At 49.5% G+C, this 21,654-nt stretch overlaps 2 protein-coding genes across 4 annotated transcripts in view; one reads left to right on the top strand and one right to left on the bottom strand.

Annotated features, from left to right (window-relative positions):
- Nucleotides 1–21,654, bottom strand: part of LOC137384470 (nucleoside diphosphate kinase) — a 423,199-nt gene that overhangs the window by 7,884 nt on the left and 393,661 nt on the right. Inside the window, exon 1 of one of the 2 annotated variants that reach the window (XM_068058589.1) lies at nt 1,062–1,143. The exons of the other annotated variant lie outside the window; for it this stretch is intronic. The gene's annotated coding sequence lies outside the window, so the exon portion shown is untranslated. Of the gene's footprint in view, nt 1–1,061; nt 1,144–21,654 lie in introns of those variants that run through there. 2 annotated transcript variants of the gene reach the window in all.
- The window catches only part of utp18 (UTP18 small subunit processome component), a 40,867-nt gene continuing 20,611 nt past the window's right edge, over nt 1,399–21,654 (top strand). For both annotated transcript variants that reach the window (XM_068058585.1, XM_068058586.1), the window contains exons 1-6: nt 1,399–1,595; nt 7,208–7,347; nt 9,529–9,624; nt 11,924–12,009; nt 13,284–13,366; nt 18,708–18,833. In XM_068058585.1, the coding sequence (XP_067914686.1) occupies nt 1,485–1,595; nt 7,208–7,347; nt 9,529–9,624; nt 11,924–12,009; nt 13,284–13,366; nt 18,708–18,833 (642 nt within the window). In that variant the 5' untranslated portion in view covers nt 1,399–1,484. The remainder of the gene's footprint in view (nt 1,596–7,207; nt 7,348–9,528; nt 9,625–11,923; nt 12,010–13,283; nt 13,367–18,707; nt 18,834–21,654) is intronic.

Genomic DNA, 21,654 nt, shown 5'->3' with positions numbered 1-21,654 from the left:
GCAGTGGGAGCACCTTCACTACATGGATATAGAAGAAAGGAACCAGAACTGCGGGAGTAGGTTACAATGAGTGATGGAAATTTGGCAGATTCTGACTAGGAAAGAAAGAGAAAGTTGAGGTAACATGATGGCTGATTTTTTAAGGCCTCTAAAGGAACTGGATAATGTTGATGACGAACTATTTCACCCTGTTCAGAAGTAGAGAATGCAGTCTGCACCTGAAGTGGGTAAATAGAAAACTACAGCATGATATTTCAGTGAGTGAGTGGTCAAGCTACGGAACAGGCGCCTAGGGAGACAGTTGGTATGGTTTTATACTGATTCAGTCCAACGCAAATTAGAGAGATTTTCAATATTTGGGATATGTCTACGGGTAATGAGATATATGACTTGTAGTCGGTGTACTGTAATCCAGATGAGCAGCTGACTTTGGAACCTATGGTTCCCAAAGCTCTCCAACACTGGGGGTTTTCCTCCCCTCAGTGTGTTAGAGACTCATCGATACAAGTTGATCACTGACTGGTCAATAGCACCATTGTGGCTGGATCATGTTACTGTCAGGGTGGGAGGTGGTGAACCTGAAGGACCTCCGTCTGTTTTCACCCAGTGATTCCGACCTTGAAGGGCTGCAGTGGATCCAGAAGGCTGCCCACAAAACGGACCAGAAAAATAGTGACTTACCAGCAACAGCAAAACTAAGATCAAGTTTCCTGGCAAAAGTCCATCTGCCCCTCAACCACCAAAAACAGGCAAACTGGTCACTTGTCCAGGATGTGGCTAATGGGATCTTCCTGTGCAACAAGTGGCCAGTGCTCCAGGAGCCAGTTGTTTAAACTGTGGCATCAGGAGCCCCAGGGAAGAAGCCCAGCCCCACCCCTGGTCCTACCCCACTTGGCGCCTCACCATGCATCTCAAGCGATACCATCCTCACCCCCCACCCCGGGCAGTGCGATGGGGAAAAGGTGAAATAAAGACAGAAGCTGTTGGAATCTCCGCGGCTCCAGAAATATTAACGCTGTTTCTCTACACACGCGCTGCGGAGTTCCAGTAGTTTGTATTACCAGCTTCCTCCTCCTCTACCCGACTGCACTTCCAGGCGATGAGAGAGTGGGCCAGTCGCCCTGCACCGCCTTATATAGCGGCGGACCGGAAACCGGCCGGTCTATTCTCCAGGCTGGGGGGGGGGAATGGGAGAATCAAACCCACCAGAACCAACCAAGCGAGGCTGCAATAACACACCGCTACTCCTCACCAGCAGTAAATCAATATTTCAATTGCTTGTTAACCGATGTCGCGTGTCAAACTGTGTGTGTTAGTCGGATTGTTATTGCGGAGATGTAGCATCCCCCCCGCTGTGCTGTAGTCGCCCCCGTCCAGTGCCCTCTGACCCGGAAGTCCCGCCGTGGCTTCGGGCCCGCCCTGGTCCTGAGCCGCGGAGTTTCCTGAGTTTCGGCTTCAGCCTCGGGGAGACCAGCTGCCGCAGGATGGCCGCAAGGCCCAAGAAGCGCGGGGCGGAGAGCGGGGATGAGGAGGTGGAGCGGCGGCTGGAGGAGCTGCTTTTCGGCGGCGAGGAGGAGCTGTTGAAGAGGCTGCAGGTCCGGGGGATGTGGGGAGCTGGAGGGCCGGGGAGGGAGGGTGGTGTTTGGGCCCGGCCTGGAATTTGGGCCCGGGCTCGGAGCTGGGATTTGGGCCCGGTCCCGGAGCTGGGATTTGGGCCCGGGCTCGGAGCTGGGATTTGGGCTCGGAGCTGGGATTTGGGCTCGGAGCTGGGATTTGGGCTCGGAGCTGGGATTTGGGCCCGGGCTCGGAGCTGGGATTTGGGCCCGGGCTCGGAGCTGGGATTTGGGCCCGGGCTCGGAGCTGGGATTTGGGCCCGGGCTCGGAGCTGGGATTTGGGCCCGAGCTCGGAGCTGGGATTTGGGCTCGGAGCTGGGATTTGGGCTCGGAGCTGGGATTTGGGCCCGGGCTCGGAGCTGGGATTTGGGCCCGAGCTCGGAGCTGGGATTTGGGCCCGGGCTCGGAGCTGGGATTTGGGCCCGAGCTCGGAGCTGGGATTTGGGCCCGGGCTCGGAGCTGGGATTTGGGCCCGGGCTCGGAGCTGGGATTTGGGCCCGGGCTCGGAGCTGGGATTTGGGCCCGGGCTCTGAGCTGGGATTTGGGCCCGAGCTCGGAGCTGGGATTTGGGCCCGGGCTCGGAGCTGGGATTTGGGCCCGAGCTCGGAGCTGGGATTTGGGCCCGGGCTCGGAGCTGGGATTTGGGCCCGGGCTCGGAGCTGGGATTTGGGCCCGGGCTCGGAGCTGGGATTTGGGCCCGGGCTCTGAGCTGGGATTTGGGCCCGAGCTCGGAGCTGGGATTTGGGCCCGGGCTCGGAGCTGGGATTTGGGCCCGGGCTCGGGCAGCAGCTTCTCTCCGGAAAAAAGTTTAATAAATGTTCAGGCTTTGAGTCTAATTAATAAAATGTTCCCTTTTAATCCATCACCATTACTGCTCTCCCACAGCCTTCTCTCTGTATCACAGAGTCATTACAGTGTAGGAGGAGGCCATTCGGCCCATCGTCTCTGCACTGGCTCTCTGAAAGAGCAACTCCCTCAGTTCCATTCCCCTACCTTCTCCCCATAACCCTGCACATTCCTTTGCATATAACTGTCTAATTCCCTATTAAATGCTTCAATTGAACCTGCCTCCACCACTTTCTCAGACAGCACATTCCAGACCTTAACCACTCACTGTGTGAAAAAGATTTTCCTCGTGTCACTTGTGCTTCTCTTACCCATTACTTTAAATCTGTGCCCTCTTGTTCTCGATCCTTTCACAAGTGGGAACAGTTTCTCTCTATCTACTCTGTCCAGACCCCTCATGATTTTGAATACCTCTATCAAAACACCTCTCAGCCTTCTCTTCTCCAAGGAAAACAGTCCAAACTTCTCCAATCTATCTTCATAACTGAAATTCCTCATCCCTGGAACCATTCTCATTAATCATTTCTGTACTCTCTCCAATGCCCTCACTTCTTTCCTCAAGTGCGGCGCCCAGAATTGGATGCAATACTCCAGCTGAGGCCGAACTAGTGTCTTATACAAGTTCAACATAACTTCCTTGCTCTTGTACTCTATGTCCCTATTAATAAAGCCCAGGATAATATATAGAACAAAGAACAAAGAAAATTACAGCACAGGAACAGGCCCTTCGGCCCTCCAAGCCTGCGCCGATCCAGATCCTCTATCTAAACATGTCGCCTATTTTCTAAGGGTCTGTATCTCTTTGCTTCCTGCCCATTCATGTATCTGTCTAGATACATCTTAAAAGACGCTATCGTGCCCGCGTCTACCACCTCCGCTGGCAACGCGTTCCAGGCACCCACCACCCTCTGCGTAAAGAACTTTCCACGCATATCCCCCCTAAACTTTTCCCCTCTCACTTTGAACTTGTGACCCCTAGTAATTGAATCCCCCACTCTGGGAAAAAGCTTCTTGTTATCCACCCTGTCTATACCTCTCATGATTTTGCACACCTCAATCAGGTCCCCCCTCAACCTCCGTCTTTCTAATGAAAATAATCCTAATCTACTCAACCTCTCTTCAGAGCTAGCGCCCTCCATACCAGGCAACATCCTATGTTTTATTAACCACGCTCTCTCAACCTGTGCTGCTACCTTCAATGACTTTGTACATTTACACCCAGGTCCCTCTGCTCCTGCACCCCTTTTTGAATTATACCCTTTATTCTATATTGTCTCTCCATGTTCTTCCCACCAAAATGAATCACTTCACATTTCTCTGCATTGAACGTCATCTGCCTCCTGTCTGCCCATTCCACCAACTTACCTATATTTTTTTGAAGTTCTAAATTATCCTCCTCACAGTTCACAATTGTTCCAAGTTTTGTATCATCTGCAAATTTTGAAATTGTGCCCTGTACACCATGGTCTGGGTAATTAATATATCAGGAAAAGCAAGGGTCCCAACACTGATCCCTGGGGAACTCCACTACTAACCTTCCTCCAGCCTGAAAAACATCCATTAACCACTACTCTTTGTTTCCTGTCACTCAACCAACTTCCTATCCATGTTGCTACCGTCCTTTTTATTTCCCTTGGCTCGCAAGTCTGTTGTGTGGCACTGTATCAAATGCCTTTTGAACGTCCATGTACACCACATCAACCCTCTCTGTTCAAAAAAAACTCCAGCAAGCTAGTTAAACATGATTTTCCCTTAACGAATCTGTGCTGGTTTTCCTTAATTAACCTGCATTTCTCCATGTGATTATTAATTTGGTCCTGAATTATGGTTTCTAAAAGTTGCCCCACCACTGAAGTTAAACTGACTGCCCTGGGAATTAGATTGTTATCTGAAAAGGAAGAATGTGCAGGGTTACAGGGAGAAGGTGGGGGAATGGCATTGGGTGAAGTGCTCATTTGGAGAATGGCCTCCTTCTGTGCTGTAACAATTGTCATTCCCCCCTCAGAGACACCAACTGACTTCCAATAAACACTTTTCCTAATGAGAGTCTTGTGAAATACTTCACTGTTCCTTCAATGCTTTCCATATCCTGCTCTTTAAATCTGATTACTTTTTATAATCGTTTAATTTTTAAATTATTCTTGTGGTCCTCATTGATCCTGTGCTCTCTGAGGTGATCTGATCTGATCCTCTCCCCATCTCTCTCTGAGGTAGAGGTGGTGGTGGGGGTAGAGGTCGCTTTCTGTCTCTGTGTGGGGAGCACTCTTTGGTTGCCCCTCTTTTTGAAGGGATGTCAGCTTGTGTCGGCCTATGAGGGGCTCTTTTTCTCTCCCCCCACCCCCCTTTTTTCCCCCTAAGGAGGGAGCCTCCTGTCTGAGGGGCGGTTTCTCTGTCACTCAATTCTCTCTCGTCTCTCGAGTGGTTCTTTCTGTTTCTCTCTCTCTCTCTCTGGGGGTCTCTGACTATCTCTATCTCTCTCTCAGTTGCACTGACAAGCAGAAGGGGGGGGGGGGGGTGGAAAAGGCTGCACCTGGATGTTTATACTGTGCAAGTGTAACTATTCATGTTATGTATTTAATTAGAATTAGAATATTACAGCGCAGTACAGGCCCTTCGGCCCTCGATGTTGCGCCGACCTGTGAAACCATCTGACCTACACTATTCCATTTTCATCCATGTGTCTATCCAATGTCCACTTAAATGCCCTTAAAGTTGGCGAATCTACTACTGCTGCAGGCAGGGCGTTCCACGCCCTTACTACTCTCTGAGTAAAGAAACTACCTCTAACATCTGTCCTATATCTATCACCCCTCAACTTAAAGCTATGTCCCCTCGTGTTTGCCATCACCATCCGAGGAAAAAGACTCTCACTATCCACCCTATCAAACCCTCTGATTATCTTATATGTCTCTATTAAGTCACCTCTCCTCCTCCTTCTCTCCAATGAAAACAACCTCAAGTCCCTCAGCCTTTCCTCGTAAGACCTTCCCTCCATACCAGGCAACATCCTATTAAATCTCCTCTGCACCCTTTCCAAAGCTTCCACATCCTTCCTATAATGCGGTGACCAGAACTGCACGCAATACTCCAGGTGCGGTCTCACCAGAGTTTTGTTCAGCTGCAGCATGACCTCGTGGCTCCGAAACTCGATCCCCCTACTAATAAAAGCTAACACACCATATGCCTTCTTAACAGCCCTATTAACCTGGGTAGCAACTTTCAGGGATTTATGTACCTGGACACCAAGATCTCTCTGTTCCTCTACACTACCAAGAATCTTCCCACTAGCCCAGTACTCTGCATTCCTGTTACTCCTTCCAAAGTGAATCACCTCACACTTTTCCGCATTAAACTCCATTTGCCATCTCTCAGCCCAGCTCTGCAGCCTATCTATGTCCCTCTGTACCCTACAACATCCTTCGGCACTATCCACAACTCCACCAACCTTCGTGTCATCCGCAAATTTACTAACCCACCCTTCTACACCCTCTTCCAGGTCATTTATAAAAATGACAAACAGCAGTGGCCCCAAAACAGATCCTTGCGGTTCACCACTAGTAACTAAACTCCAGGATGAACATTTGCCATCAACCACCACCCTCTGCCTTCTTTCAGCTAGCCAATTTCTGATCCAAAGCTCTAAATCACCTTCAACCCCATACTTCCGTATTTTCTGCAATAGCCTACCGTGGGGAACCTTATCAAACGCCTTACTGAAATCCATATACACCACATCCACGGCTTTACCCTCATCCACCTGTTTGGTCACCTTCTCGAAAAACTCAATAAGGTTTGTGAGGCACGACCTACCCGTCACAAAACCGTGCTGACTATCGCTAATGAACTTATTATTTTCAAGATGATTATAAATCCTGTCTCTTATAACCCTTTCCAACATTTTACCCACAACCGAAGTAAGGCTCACAGGTCTATAATTACCAGGGCTGTCTCTACTCCCCTTCTTGAACAAGGGGATAACATTTGCTATCCTCCAGTCTTCCGGCACTATTCCTGTCGACAATGACGACATAAAGATCAAGGACAAAGGCTCTGCAATCTCCTCCCTGGCTTCCTAGAGAATCCTAGGATAAATCCCATCTGGCACAGGGGACTTATCTATTTTCACACTTTCACACTATTAACAACAACAACAACTTGCATTTATATAACATCTTTAACATAGTAAAGCATCCCAAGGAGCTTCACAGGAATGTTATCAAACAAAATCTGACACTGAGCAACAGAAGCAGATATTGGGACAGGTGATCATATGCTTGATCAAAGAGGTGAGTTTTAACCACTGTGTTAAGAAAAGAGAGGTTTAGGGAGTGAATTCCTGACCTTGGGGCCTAGGCACAGCTGCCAATGATGGAGCGATTAAAATTGGGGATTCTCCAGAGACCAGAATTAGAGAAGTGCAGAGATCTTGGAAGATGGAGGAGATTACAGAAATAGGGAGGGGTTAGACCATGGAGGGATTTGAAAATTGAGGTGTTGCTGGACCAGGCGCCAATATAGATCCGCGAGCACAGGGTGATGGGTGTAAATCAGGAAATGAGCAGCAAAGATTTGAATGAGCTCAAGTTTATGGATTCCAATAAAAAGCAAGGAACATCATAGACAAACCGGTACACGTCACATACCACAAACTTCTGATTGGGAGGCAGGAATGATACTTGCTGAGCCACAGCTGACACTATGGCTGATCTGCGATGGGTCTTTATAACTTTTCCTACTCTCTCTACAGCCAGAACAGGAGGGGGATTTGGGCAGAACTTTACTGGATGATGACTCCAGTGACTCTGAAGTGGAAAATGAAGCCAAGTCCAGTTTGCCTCCGCCCAAGAAAGCAGTGTGGGTGGATGAAGAGGATGAAATAGAAGAACCGTAAGTGAGATTATTCTGTGGCTATGCACATTGGCTGTAAGGGGACTGACTGAACTCAAGACCAGCATCTACTCTTCCCCCCCATATCTCCAAAAATATTTAAGGAAAGCGCTTTCTTGATGTTTTAATGAATGGGTTCTATTATGTGCGATTGCATAGTAACAGGAGGAGGCCATTCGTCCCTTCGAGCCTGCTCTGCCATTCAGTCAGATCATGGCTGATCATTTATCTCAACTCCACTTTTCCAGACGGTCCTCACATATCCTGGGTCACAACGTCAGGATTCAGGTCCCTGCCTTAAAGTGTGCGGAGGAGAGTCCCAGGAGCTCACTGATAGTTGGCTGATGAAGGTAGTGATGGAGGTGTTTAATGCACTACAACCTTCACTTCCACTTTGACATCTGTTATGAGAATGGGCCTTCCCACTTGCACTTGCTCCTGTGTTCACCTCCCTCATCGTGAATATCAGTAAATCTGCTTAATCTCCATTAGTACTTTGGATTAGATGCCAAACATCCTTGGAGACTCTTTGTTTAGTGTAACGGTTTGGGATTTGTTTCCCATTTTTAATCAAAGTGATTCATTTCACTTGTGTTGTCACACTCTGGTGAGGGGCTGTTGCTCATGTCTCCCTTTATGAATAACTGGAGTGTGTAATAATTCAGAATATTAACCTCTGTTTCAGCCTGCTTGCCTCAATTATGGTCCTCACCTCTACACTGACAGCCTTCCTACAGTTCAAATACTGAGGGAATTGATCGCTGTTATCTTTAGAGTTTGCTGATTTGCTTTTTCTCCAGGTCTCTCTTTGCCCCTCTCGGATCATCCCTTTACCATGTTTCTGTATCTCCCTACATTTAACCAAGTGAGCCCCTCCATCCTTCTTCCTTCAAGATTCATAGAGGTCCTTCTCCATCCTTTGCTTCTGATTAATTTCTTGTTTAATTTAGGGCCATGTGTATTTAGCCTAAACTGATTGATTCTCGTTATGTGTTTATCAAACCGTGTAGTCACTGTTGTAATGTAGGAAATGCTGTAGGCAATTTGCACACAGCAAACTCCCACAAGCAGCAGTGTCATAATGAGCAGATAATCTATTTTGGTGATGTTAGTTGAGGGATAAATATTAACAAGGACAATGGGGAGAACGCACTTACTCTTCTTCAAAATAGTGCCCTGGGATCTTTTACATCAACCTGAGGGGGCGGATGGTGCCTATGTTTAACATATGATCCGAAGGATGGCACCTCCAACACTGCAGCACTCCCTAAGTGCTGCATTCCAGTGTGGGATTCGAGTCCATGACCTTCTGATTCAAAGGTGAGGCGCCTCCCTTCCCTCTTGCCTGTGTGTCACACAGTTTTGGTGAGCATCCGCCACTTCTGCCCCAAGTCCAGCTGAACGAGCTGCCCGCGTAGATTGCAGAGAAGATCTTCACTCGCCCGTGTGTATGGCAGATTACAAGCTTTGAGTATTATCATGTGGAGCACTGAGCCCCTGGAGAGCGAGTACTTATAAAATGGGAAGTAAAAGCACAGTGTGTTCTTGTAGACAGATTTTTGGTGTCTCAGGCAGTCAAGGGGTATGCGAGCGGGAGGGAAAGTGGAGTTGAATCCTAAGATCAGCCATGATTGTTTTGAATGGCAGAGCAGGCTCGATGGGCCATAGGGTCTACTGCTGCTCCGAGTTCTTGTGTTCAAAGGCAATCAACGTGCTTTTTGTTCCTGAGTTGTATTTAATCCAAGAAGCAATGTGCATTTCTGAATCCAACTGCAAGAAGCATTGGCTGTGAGGAAGGGTTAAAATGGTTAGGTTTCACAGCCTGGAGATGAGGTTCACTGAGGGATTCTTTATAAAATATTAAATAAATAGGTCCAGCTTAGGTAAATTCTGAATAATTAGTTTAAAGTTAGACAGTAGAACAGGATCAGAGCAAGTGTAAGGGAAATGCAGAACAGATTGTGGGAGGCATTACCTTGTGTGAAGGTCAGTGACTATTGGGAGTAATGAGCCAGGCTGACAGTAGAGGTGCTGACTGTAGGGGCACAGTCCACACTGATTGAGAACAGCAGACGAGCTCCAGCTGCCTGATGGTGTTTCCCCTTCCAACCTTTGCTGGTGTTTCACATGATTAATGGAATCCAGTTTATTGGGAGCTAACTTCTGTTTTTTGCTTTGCAGCGTGGATATGACTCACCGATTCCGAAAAAATTTACTGAAAAGTAGCACAGAGAAGACTCTTAGCGTGGTGAAACTGCAGCAGAGACTGAAGGAGCAGTATGTACAAGCAGCCCGATTGCACATTTTACTCTCTAACGCACTCTCCGTGCTTGTGTTCGCTGTTTTCAAGTTCACCTTTCCTTGGGTGACTTTTTGTTTTCCAGTTGCAGGCATTTCATTTTAGTCAGTGTGAATAGTGAACTTGTGACCCTGAGAAAAAATGTGTTAGTTTGTAAATCCTATCCAGCTGAAATGGAGAAATCTGCAGAGCTGTTGGAGGTGGTGAGGGGTGGGTGGGGAGAGAATGGGACTAATTGGATAACTTTCAAAGAGCCAGCACAGATGTGATGGTCTGAATGGCTTCCTCCTGTGCTGCATGATCTTCCACAAAAGTGTTTCTGCAGAGTAGGCTGTTGCATTCTACAAGGGAGTGTGTTCTCTCCTGTGGTGGCTCAGCTGGTTAGCAGTGAATAATATATCCGTGGAATCTTGGTTTGATTCCCTGGCCCGTATTGTGATAGCTGGTCTTACCTGAGGCAGTGGAAGGAATTGCTGCTCCTGATCATCTCTGGTGACAGTTGCTGGAGAGTGTCTGCATGTTGGTGTATGGGTACAGGGTTGGATCAGACTTGCCTGTGATCTCTCTGCAGGATGGGGTAGCCAGCTGATAATCAAGGCTCCGATACCATGAATGGAAACTTTGGCACCGAGCTCATTTAAAAAAAAAAGAAGACTTGCATTTATATAGCGCCTTTGACGGCCTCAGGATGCTCCAAAGCATTTTATAGCCAATGAAATAGAACTGTGCTCACTTTTCTATCTTGGAAACATAGCAGCCAATCTGTGCCCAACAGACTTCCACAAACAACAATGTGATAATGATCAGATAATCTTTTTATTTTTAATGAGGTTGGTTGAAGGATAAACATTGAACCCAGGACACTGGGGTTAACTCCCCTGCTCTTTTTCAGAATAGGGCCGTGGCATCTTTTACATTCACCTGAGAAGGCAGATGGAGCCTCGGTTTAACATTCCATTCCATCCAAAAGATGGCACCTTTGACAGTGCAGCACTCCCTCAGTACTGCAGGGGAAGTGTCAGCTTGGATTATGCGCTCAAGTCTCTGGATTGGGTCTCAAACTCTCGACCTTTGGACGCGCAATACTTGGGAGCAGAGGGAAAAATAACTAACAGAGAATGGGGGGTGGGGGGGGGGTGTGGGGAATAGGTATTTTTATGTGATCATTGCAACGCCAGGCACGCTTGATCCCACATGATAGAGTTCCTCAATTCAACTCTGGTGCAAGGGGTGAGTTTCCGAACTAGGGGAGAGAAGCATGGGATGTTGGGGGTGGGGGGAAGCCAGTGTGATCCCTGAGTCATAGCATGCTACCAAAAAATCATTTCACAGCTGAACTAACACCCAGAGGTCTGCTCCTGGCTGCAGGATGTGTCAGAATGGGTTGGAAAACTAGAAAGCAGATTTCCTGCTTACCCTTTGTTATGAAATCATGAAGGGGTGTATTGAGGGAATGTGTTCACCATTTCACTAGAAAGAGAGAAATCATTCCTTGTTAATTATCACAGAAGGAGGCCTTTCGGCCCATCGTGTTCACACTGGCTCTCTGAAAGAGCAACTCCCTCAGTTCCATTCCCCTGCCTTCTCCCCATAACCCTGCACATTCTTCCTTTTCATATAAACAGAATCACAGAAGTGACAATGTAAAGTTGGTGTTGGCAAATTGCTAAACTGTGGGTATAATTTGGCGTTCGGCAGAGTTGGTGATGTGGGTGTGGGAGGCACCATGTACAGGTGATTAACTTGCCATACATGGATTTGACGCTGTATCTGAATCTCACTGCGTATTACCGGGCAGTCACTTACCCACTGGGTGGGAACATCGCCAAAGCGGGGAGGTGGTGGCATAGTGTTAACGTCACGAGGCTAGTAATCCAGAGGCCCAGGCTACTGTTCTGGGGACATGGGTTCAAATCCCACCACGGCAGATGGTGAAATTTGAATTCAATTGATAAATCTGGAATTAAGAAAAGCTCGTCTAATGGTGACCATGAAACTACTGTCGATTGTTGTAAAAACAGATCTGGTTCACTAATGTCCTTTAGGGAAGGGAATCTGCCGTCCATACCCGGTCTGGCCTATGTGTGACTCCAGACCCACAGCAATGTGGTTGACTCTTAAATGCCTCTGAAATGGCCGAGCAAGCCACTTAGTTTAAGGGCAGTTAGGATGGGTAATAAATGCTGGCCTGGCCTGCGACGCCCACATCCCAAGAACGAAATAAAAAAAACACCTCTCAAGTGAAAAGGTTTAACTCCAATATATCTAATCCTGCAGATTCCAGAGTGCAATGGGTGGAATGCCATCCTGGGCAGAGAACAAAGCTAAAAAGAGAAAAAAGAACAAGAAAGACTTGGATGATGGTAACTCATTAAAACCTGGGCATACTTTGATTGCAAATGGGTGAGACTGTTTCTTGCTATTTCTATGGGAGTTATACAAAGGCAACAAACTTTATTTGGAGAATTCCCAATAGACTGGTGTGAGTGACAGACTGCAATCTAATCGAGGGGTTCGGGGGTTTATATACAGAATAACAGATATCCGGGAGTGAGTTACAGACTGCAATCTAATCGAGGGGTTCGGGGGTTTATATACAGAATAACAGATATCCGGGAGTGAGTTACAGACTGCAATCTAATCGAGGGGTTCGGGGGTTTATATACAGAATAACAGATACCTGGGAGTGAGTTACAGACTGGAATCTAATCGAGGGGTTCATGGGGGGGTTTATATATAGAATAACAGATACCCGGGAGTGAGTTACAGACTGGAATCTAATCGAGGGGTTCATGGGGGGTTTATATATAGAATAACAGATACCCGGGAGTGAGTTACAGACTGGAATCTAATCGAGGGGTTCATGGGGGGTTTATATATAGAATAACAGATACCCGGGAGTGAGTTACAGACTGGAATCTAATCGAGGGGTTCGGGTGGTTTATATATAGAATAACAGATACCCGGGAGTGAGTTACAGACTGGAATCTAATCGAGGGGTTCATGGGGGGTTTATATATAGAATAACAGATACCCGGGAGTGAGTTACAGACTGGAATCTAATCGAGGGGTTCATGGGGGGTTTATATATAGAATAACAGATACCCGGGAGTGAGTTACAGACTGGAATCTAATCGAGGGGTTCATGGGGGGTTTATATATAGAATAACAGATACCCGGGAGTGAGTTACAGACTGGAATCTAATCGAGGGGTTCAAGTGGTTTATATATAGAATAACAGATACCCAGGAGTGAGTTACAGACTGGAATCTAATCGAGGGGTTCAGGGTGGTTTATATATGGAATAACAGATACCCAGGAGTGAGTTACAGACTGGATTCTAATCGAGGGGTTCAGGGTGGTTTATATATGGAATAACAGATATCCGGGAGTGAGTTACAGACTGGATTCTAATCGAGGGGTTCAGGGTGGTTTATATATGGAATAACAGATACCCAGGAGTGAGTTACAGACTGGAATCTAATCGAGGGGTTTTGTATAACACCCTAGAACACAAGAAGAAAGCTTGGTTAAGATACTAAGGTATTGATTAGAATGAGGATCTCTTAAATGTTAAGCACATTACTTTGTGTATTTTGTGCATTTACCTGATGAATTGTTCTATCTGTTACGTTAGAAAGTGATGATGATGAGGATTTGTTGCGGAAAACTGGCAATTTTGTGTCCTGCTCTGATGCACTTCCCAAAGGCTTGTTACAGGTGAGGGTGATTGCTGAGAGGGCCATGCTTAAAATGTCAGCTACAGTTGTCATGGTGCAACAGTCTGTCAGTGTGTGTGTGTGAGGGAGAGAGATGTTAACCCACATTTGTTTCTGTTCAAGAGTGGAACTGATGTCTCTTTCTCAGTGGCCAGGCAGTGGTGCTTGCTCACTGGCTCCTTTTTTCTCATACAGCTAGGGAACATTGCAGCTTTCAGTCTGAGCTGGGCCAGGGTCAGGGTACAATGAGGAGGAGAGTGGAAAGGGGGATATATTTATCCTGAGCTAGGGAGGGGGTGGATTGTTGCGGGCTCCTCCATTCTTGATCTGCTGGTTTTCTGCTGGAAACTGAGTGTGAACGTGTGTCGGTGAGCACAGGATTAGACCATTGTTAGAGCTCACACTGAAAGGATGGCCACTTGGAGGAGGTGTTGGAGGGTTCACTATCATAGCAAAGGCTATGGGCACTGACAATATTCTGGCAATAGTACTGAAGACCTGTGCTCCAGAACTTGCTGCGCCCCTAACCAGTACTGTTCCAGTACAGCTACAACACTGGCATCTACCCGGCAATGTGGAAAATTGCCCAGGTATGTTCTGTACACAAAAAAACAGGACAAGTCTAACCCGGTCAATTACCGCCGCATCAGTCTACTCTCGATCATCAGTAAAGTGATGGAAGGTGTCATAGACAGTGCTATCAAGTGGAACTTGCTTCGCAATAACCTGCTCAGTGAGGCTCAGTTTCGGTTCCGCCAGGGCCACTCAGCTCCTGACCTCATTACAGCCTTGTTTCAAACATGGGAAAAAGAGCTGAACTCAAGAGGTGAGGTGAGAGTGACTGCCCTTGACATCAAAGCGGCATTTGACCGAGTATGGCATCAAGGAGCCTTAGCAAAACTGGAGTCAATGGAAATTAGCAGTAAAATTCTCAGCTGGTTGGAATTGTACTTAGCGCAAAGGAAGATGGTTGTGGTTGTTGGAGGTCAATCATCTCAGCTCCAGGACATCACTGCAGGAGTTCCTCAAAGCAGTGTCTTCGGCTCAACCATCTTCAGCTGCTTCATCAATGACCTTCCTTCAAGATCAGATCAGAAGAGGGGATGTTCGCTGATGATTGCACAATGTTCAGCACCATTCGTGACTCCTCAGATACTGAAGCAGTTCATGTAGAAATGCAGCAAGACCTGGACAACATCCAGGCTTGGGCTGATAAGTGGCAAGTAACATTCACGCCACACAAGTGCCAGGCAATGACCATCTCCAACAAGAGATAATCTGATCATCTCCCCTTGACATTCAATGGCATTACCATCGCTGAATCCCCACTATAAAGATCCTAGGAGTTATCATTTACCAGAAATTGAACTGGAGTAGCCATATGAATGCTCCAAACGGATGCATACCAGCATCGGTCAGAGGCTGCTATTCTGGAGCATCAGTGGAAGGCTGGAGACAGGCACTCTGCACGGCCTGAGGAAGGAAGGGAATGCACTAGTGAGAGTATTTTTACCACAAATCTCCCTGCAGAGCCTGAAGCACCATAAAGAAAAAAATAGCTTGCATTTCTATAGCACCTTTCACATCCTGAGGATGTTCCAAAGCCCTTCACAGCCATTGAAGTACTTGAAGTGTAGCCACTGCATAGGCAAATGTGACAGCTGATTTGTACCCAGCAGGACTTCACAAAGAGCAAAACTGAGGTGACTGTTCTATCAATCTGTTATTGGCTGTGGGATTAAAAATTACCCAGGACATGGTGATACTCTCTCTGCTCTTTCAATATCGTCATGTGACCTTTTCACCCGAATAGGCAGACGGACCCTCACTTTAACGTCTCATCTTAAAGACAGCACTTCTAACAGTGCAGCACTCGCTCAGTACTGACCCTCCGACAGTGCAGCACTCGCTCAGTACTGACCCTCCAACAGTGCAGCACTCGCTCAGTACTGACCCTCCAACAGTGCAGCACTCGCTCAGTACTGACCCTCCAACAGTGCAGCACTCGCTCAGTACTGACCCTCCAACAGTGCAGCACTCGCTCAGTACTGACCCTCCAACAGTGCAGCACTCGCTCAGTACTGACCCTCCAACAGTGCAGCACTCCCTCAGTACTGACCCTCCAACAGTGCAGCACTCGCTCAGTACTGACCCTCCAACAGTGCAGCACTCGCTCAGTACTGACCCTCCGACAGTGCAGCACTCGCTCAGTCCTGACCCTCCGACAGTGCAGCACTCGCTCAGTACTGACCCTCCGACAGTGCAGCACTCGCTCAGTCCTGACCCTCCGACAGTGCAGCACTCGCTCAGTCCTGACCCTCCGACAGTGCAGCACTCGCTCAGTCCTGACCCTCCGACAGTGCAGCACTCGCTCAGTCCTGACCCTCCGACAGTGCAGCACTCGCTCAGTCCTGACCCTCCGACAGTGCAGCACTCGCTCAGTCCTGACCCTCCGACAGTGCAGCACTTGCTCAGTCCTGACCCTCCGACAGTGCAGCACTCGCTCAGTCCTGACCCTCCGACAGTGCAGCACTCGCTCAGTACTGACCCTCCGACAGTGCAGCACTCGCTCAGTACTGACCCTCCGACAGTGCAGCGCTCCCTCAGTACTGACCCTCCAACAGTGCAGCACTCCCTCAGTACTGAACCTCCCACAGTGCAGCATTCCCTCAGTACTGACCCTCCGACAGTGCAGCACTCCCTCAGTACTGACCCTCCGACAGTGCGGCACTCCCTCAGTACTGACCCTCCGACAGTGCGGCACTCCCTCAGTACTGACCCTCCGACAGTGCAGCACTCCCTCAGTACTGACCCTCCGACAGTGCAGCATTCCCTCAGTACTGACCCTCCGACAGTGCGGCACTCCCTCAGTGCTGCTGCCCCGATAGGGTGGCGCTCCCTCAGCGCTGCTGCTCCGACAGGGCGGCGCTCCCTCTGCGCTGCTGCTCCGACAGGGTGGCGCTCCCTCAGCGCTGCTGCTCCGACAGGGCGGCGCTCCCTCAGCGCTGCTGCTCGGACAGGGCGGCGCTCCCTCAGCGCTGCTGCTCGGACAGGGCGGCGCTCCCTCAGCGCTGCTGCTCGGACAGGGCGGCGCTCCCTCAGCGCTGCTGCTCGGACAGGGCGGCGCTCCCTCAGCGCTGCTGCTCGGACAGGGCGGCGCTCCCTCAGCGCTGCTGCTCGGACAGGGCGGCGCTCCCTCAGCGCTGCTGCTCGGACAGGGCGGCGCTCCCTCAGCGCTGCTGCTCGGACAGGGCGGCGCTCTCTCAGCGCTGCTGCTCCGGCAGGGCGGCGCTCCCTCAGCGCTGCTGCTCCGACAGGGCGGCGCTCGCTCAGCGCTGCTGCTCCGGCAGGGCGGCGCTCCCTCAGCGCTGCTGCTCCGACAGGGCGGCGCTCCCTCAGCGCTGCTGCTCCGACAGGGCGGCGCTCCCTCAGCGCTGCTGCTCCGACAGGGAGGCGCTCCCTCAGCGCTGCTGCTCCGACAGGGCGGCGCTCCCTCAGCGCTGCTGCTCCGACAGGGCGGCGCTCCCTCAGCGCTGCTGCTCCGACAGGGCGGCGCTCCCTCAGCGCTGCTGCTCCGGCAGGGCGGCGCTCCCTCAGCGCTGCTGCTCCGGCAGGGCGGCGCTCCCTCAGCGCTGCTGCTCCGGCAGGGCGGCGCTCCCTCAGCGCTGCTGCTCCGGCAGGGCGGCGCTCCCTCAGCGCTGCTGCTCCGGCAGGGCGGCGCTCCCTCAGCGCTGCTGCTCCGGCAGGGCGGCGCTCCCTCAGCGCTGCTGCTCCGGCAGGGCGGCGCTCCCTCAGCGCTGCTGCTCCGGCAGGGCGGCGCTCCCTCAGCGCTGCTGCTCCGGCAGGGCGGCGCTCCCTCAGCGCTGCTGCTCCGGCAGGGCGGCGCTCCCTCAGCGCTGCTGCTCCGGCAGGGCGGCGCTCCCTCAGCGCTGCTGCTCCGGCAGGGCGGCGCTCCCTCAGCGCTGCTGCTCCGGCAGGGCGGCGCTCCCTCAGCGCTGCTGCTCCGGCAGGGCGGCGCTCCCTCAGCGCTGCTGCTCCGGCAGGGCGGCGCTCCCTCAGCGCTGCTGCTCCGGCAGTGCGGCGCTCCCTCAGCGCTGCTGCTCCGACAGGGCGGCGCTCCCTCAGCGCTGCTGCTCCGGCAGGGCGGCGCTCCCTCAGCGCTGCTGCTCCGGCAGTGCGGCGCTCCCTCAGCGCTGCTGCTCCGACAGGGCGGCGCTCCCTCAGCGCTGGACTGGGAGCGTTGACCTGAATTATGTGCCCGGGTGCTTGACTGAACCCACAATTTTCTGAGTCGAGGTGTGAATGCTGCCCCTGAACCAAGCTGGTGTGAGTGAAGCTGATGTGAGTGAAGCTCTGTGCTTGTGGACTTGCAGATGTGCTGCTAAGGTGTCTAGCAGGCTTTCTCATTCTCCTGCACCTCTCAGCAAATGAGACACGCTCCAGGCAGAACTGTTTTCAAAGGACTGCTTGCATGTCTTACTAAAACCATGATTGAGAAGACAATTTATAACGGATTCCCAGACGTTAGAGTCATAGAGAGATACAGCACTGAAACAGGCCCTTCGGCCCACCGAGTCTGTGCCAACCATCAACCACCCATTTATACTAATCCTACATTAATCCCATATTCCTTAACACATCCCCACCTTCCCTCAATTCTCCTACCACTTACCTATACTCGGGGCAATTTACATTTGCCAATTTACCTATCAACCTGCAAGTCTTTTGGCTGTGGGAGGAAACCGGAGCACCCGGAGGAAACCCACGCAGACACAGGGAGAACTTGCAAACTCCGCACAGGCAGTACCCAGAACTGAACCCGGGTCGCTGGAGCTGTGAGGCTGTGGTGCTAACCACTGCGCCACTGTGCTGTTGCGCCACGTTGGATTGTAAGAATGGTTCAGTGGGTAATAACGCATTCTGGGTGTGATTCCTGTTGTGGTGCAGTGTGGAGGTGAGCTCAGGGAGCTGTGAGGTGTGCCCTTTGGCCAGTGTTGAGTTAGCTTATCTCAGCCAGGGCAGGGCTAAGAGATGCTGCAGTTAATCTCACTCTCCTGGGTTTGGGGGGATAGATCAGTAGGAGTTTACTACCATTCACTCCTGTTGGGCAGTAAGGGGACTGACCTGTGCTGCCCATGCTAATATCTTTCCAAAACTCACTGGACTCCGAGATGAAGTACGGCTGCTTGAGTGAGCTACTGGCACCTGTGCAGCCGTGTCTTGATGCAGGCAGGTGCTTCTGGGGGAGAAACGTTGAACAGATCTGAAAAAAAAGCTTGTGTGAAAACATGACAATACATGACATCACAACAAAGGTGATGTGTTTGATTGCTTCTCAATAGATAAAGAATTGTACAAATGCCAACAAATCCAGGCCATCAGATGCAAAATTAACAACGACTCAGTTCCACCCAGGGGCTCAAGTGATACTGACTGCCGGGATTGACCAGTCCATTTCAATCTTTCAGGTATGTTTTCTATACTTGTCAGTGCATTGAGTATCAATACCACACATTTCACACAATGCCTTGTCACATTGCAACACGCCTGTCAAAATTGAAGTAATTTTAGTAATTGTAAGGTTTTATTAGCAGTAGTAAGGTTTACTGATAGTAGTAAAGCTTATTAGATTGGCTGGGAGTGTTTCCTAGTTATTGCTGTTGGTAAAGTGTATTACTATTGGTGAGGTTATTGATACTGTTGGTAACGTTTTAGTATTGGTAGGGTGTATTAATAGTGGTAAGGTAGATTAGTAATGGTTATGTTTATTATAACAGTAGTAAGGTTATTATTACTATTGCTAGGGTTATTAGTATTAGCGGTAGCAGGCTTTATTAGTAGCAGGGTTTAGTTGTAGTACCAAGGTTTATTATCTAATAGATAGAGAAATGGCAGGGCTGCTGCAACCTCTGCAGTGCACAAGAACACAAGAAATAGGAACAGAAGTAGACCATTCGGCCCATCGAGCCTGCTCCGCCATTCAATACGATCATGGCTGATCTTGGGCTTCAGTTCCACTTTACTGCCCGCTCCCCATGTCCTTTGATTCCCTGCGAGACCATTATCCATCCCAGCCTTAAATGTATCCAATGATGGAGCATCCACAACCCTCTGGGGTAGAGAATTCCAAAGATTCACAACCCTTTGAGTGAAGTAATTTCTCCTCATCTCAGTCCTGAATGATTGACCCCATTTCCTGAGACTGTGTCCCTGTGTTCTAGATTCCCTGACCAGTGGGAACAATCTCTGTGCTATGTGGGAACTGAGTGTCCTGGATAACCATATGTGCGGAATGTGTCATCAGTTGCAACAGCCTGAGGTCCGTGTTTCGGAACTTGAGCAGCAGCTGGCATTACTGCGGTGCATCCGTGAGGTTGAGAGTTTCGTGGGTAGCATGCTTGTAGATACAGTCACCCTGCAGCTTAAGAGTATGCAGGCAGAGAGGGAATGGGTGACCAACAGGCAGGTCGTGTAGGAGACCCCTGAGTGCATCTCATTCTCGAACCAGTATTCAGTTCTGAATACTGAGGAAAGTGATGGTTCATCTGGGGAGTGCAGCCAGAGCCAAGGCCATGGCACCACGGGTGGCTCAGCTGCGCAGGGAGTCTTCCAAGACTGGAAGAGTGATAGTGATAGGAGATTTGATACTGAGGGGAGTAGACGGGCGTTTCTAAGGCTGCAGATGTGAATCTAGGATGGTGTGTTGCCTGCTTGGTGCTCGGGTCAAGAATGTCACCAAATGGCTGCAGTGCATCCTGAGGGGGAGGGTGAACAGCCAGCAGTCGTGGTCCACATTGGTACCAACGACATCGGTGGGAAGAGGGATGTGGTCCTGCAGAAAGAGTTTAGTGAGCTAGGTATGAAATTAGCAAGCAGGACCTCAAAAGTGGTAATCTCCGGATTACTCCCAGTACCACGGGCATGTGAGTACAGAAATAGGAGGGTAGTGCAGATGAATTGTGGCTGGAAAGATGATGCAGGAGGGAGGGCTTTAGATTCCTGGGACAGTGGGACCAGTTCTGGAGAAGGTGGGACCTGTATAGGCTGGAAGGGGCGGTGGGGGGTTGCACCTGAACAGAGCTGGGACACATTTCCCTGCAGAGTGATCTGCTAGTGTTGTTGGGGATGGTTTAATCTAACTTGGCAGAGGTGTGGGAACAAAAGAGGAACACCAAGGTACACAGAGTTGGAAGAGACAGAGAGCACTAGAGTCGGAACGAGCAAAGAATTAGGTGGGGTCAGAGCGGGAGTGTTGGACAGTACTAGAGAAGGGAGTAGTTCCCTATTAGATGGGAGTGGACTGAGAAGGACTATGAGGAATGCAAAGACAGGATTACAATGCATGTATGTAAGCGCACAAAGTGTGGTGAATAAGGTTGGTGAGCTACAAGTACAAATAGCAGTATGGGAATATGATGTCGTGGCAATATTGGAAACATGGATTATAAATGGCAAAGGCTAATATACAAGGATATTAAGTGTTCAGAAAAGATAGAGACAGAAAAAAGCAAGGTGGAATAGCAGCACTGATTGGGGAAGGCATTGCAGTGCTGGCAAGGACAGAATCCATTTGGTTAGAGTTGAGGAGCAAAAAGGGTTTGTTCACACTACGGGGGTGTTCTATAGGCCTCCAAATAGTGGGAGATAGAGGAGCAAATCTGAAAGGAAATCACAGAGATGTGCAAGAACTATAGAGTGGTGATATTGGGTGACTTTAATTACCCAAATATCGATTGGGGTAGTGTTAGAGTAAAGGGTAAGGAGGGGGAGGAATTTCTAAAATGTGCTCAGGAGAACTTCCTTGATCAGTATGTTCTCAGCCCAACTGGAAAGGAGGCATTGCTAGATCTGGTGCTGGGAACTGAAATGGACCAAGTGTGTGTTGGGGCGCACTTGGGTAAGAGTGATCATCGTATCATAAGGTTTAGAATAGTAATGCAGAAAAGCAAGGAATGAAATAAGGTAGAATGTCTAGATTGGAAGAGAGCTAATTTCAACGCAATAAGAAGGGATCTAGCCGGGGTAAAATGGAACCAAAGACTGGCAGAAAGTGCTGTATCTTTAAGGAAGAGATGCTTCAGGTGCAGGCTAGGAACATTCCAACATGGGTTAAAGATAGGGGAACCAATAACAGGGCTCCTCGGTTGATGAGGGAGATCGAGATGATGATGAAACAAAAGAAAGGGTGCATGATGTATGTCTGGTGAACTCACAGGTGAGAACCAGGTCATATACAATAAGTTGAGAAGGGAGGTGAAGAGGAAAATAAGACTGGCAAAGAGAGCATAT

The sequence above is a fragment of the Heterodontus francisci genome, chromosome 26 (genome assembly GCF_036365525.1).
Source record: "Heterodontus francisci isolate sHetFra1 chromosome 26, sHetFra1.hap1, whole genome shotgun sequence".
NCBI classification, from domain to species: domain Eukaryota; kingdom Metazoa; phylum Chordata; class Chondrichthyes; order Heterodontiformes; family Heterodontidae; genus Heterodontus; species Heterodontus francisci.
This window is presented reverse-complemented; position numbering and strand designations above follow the sequence as displayed.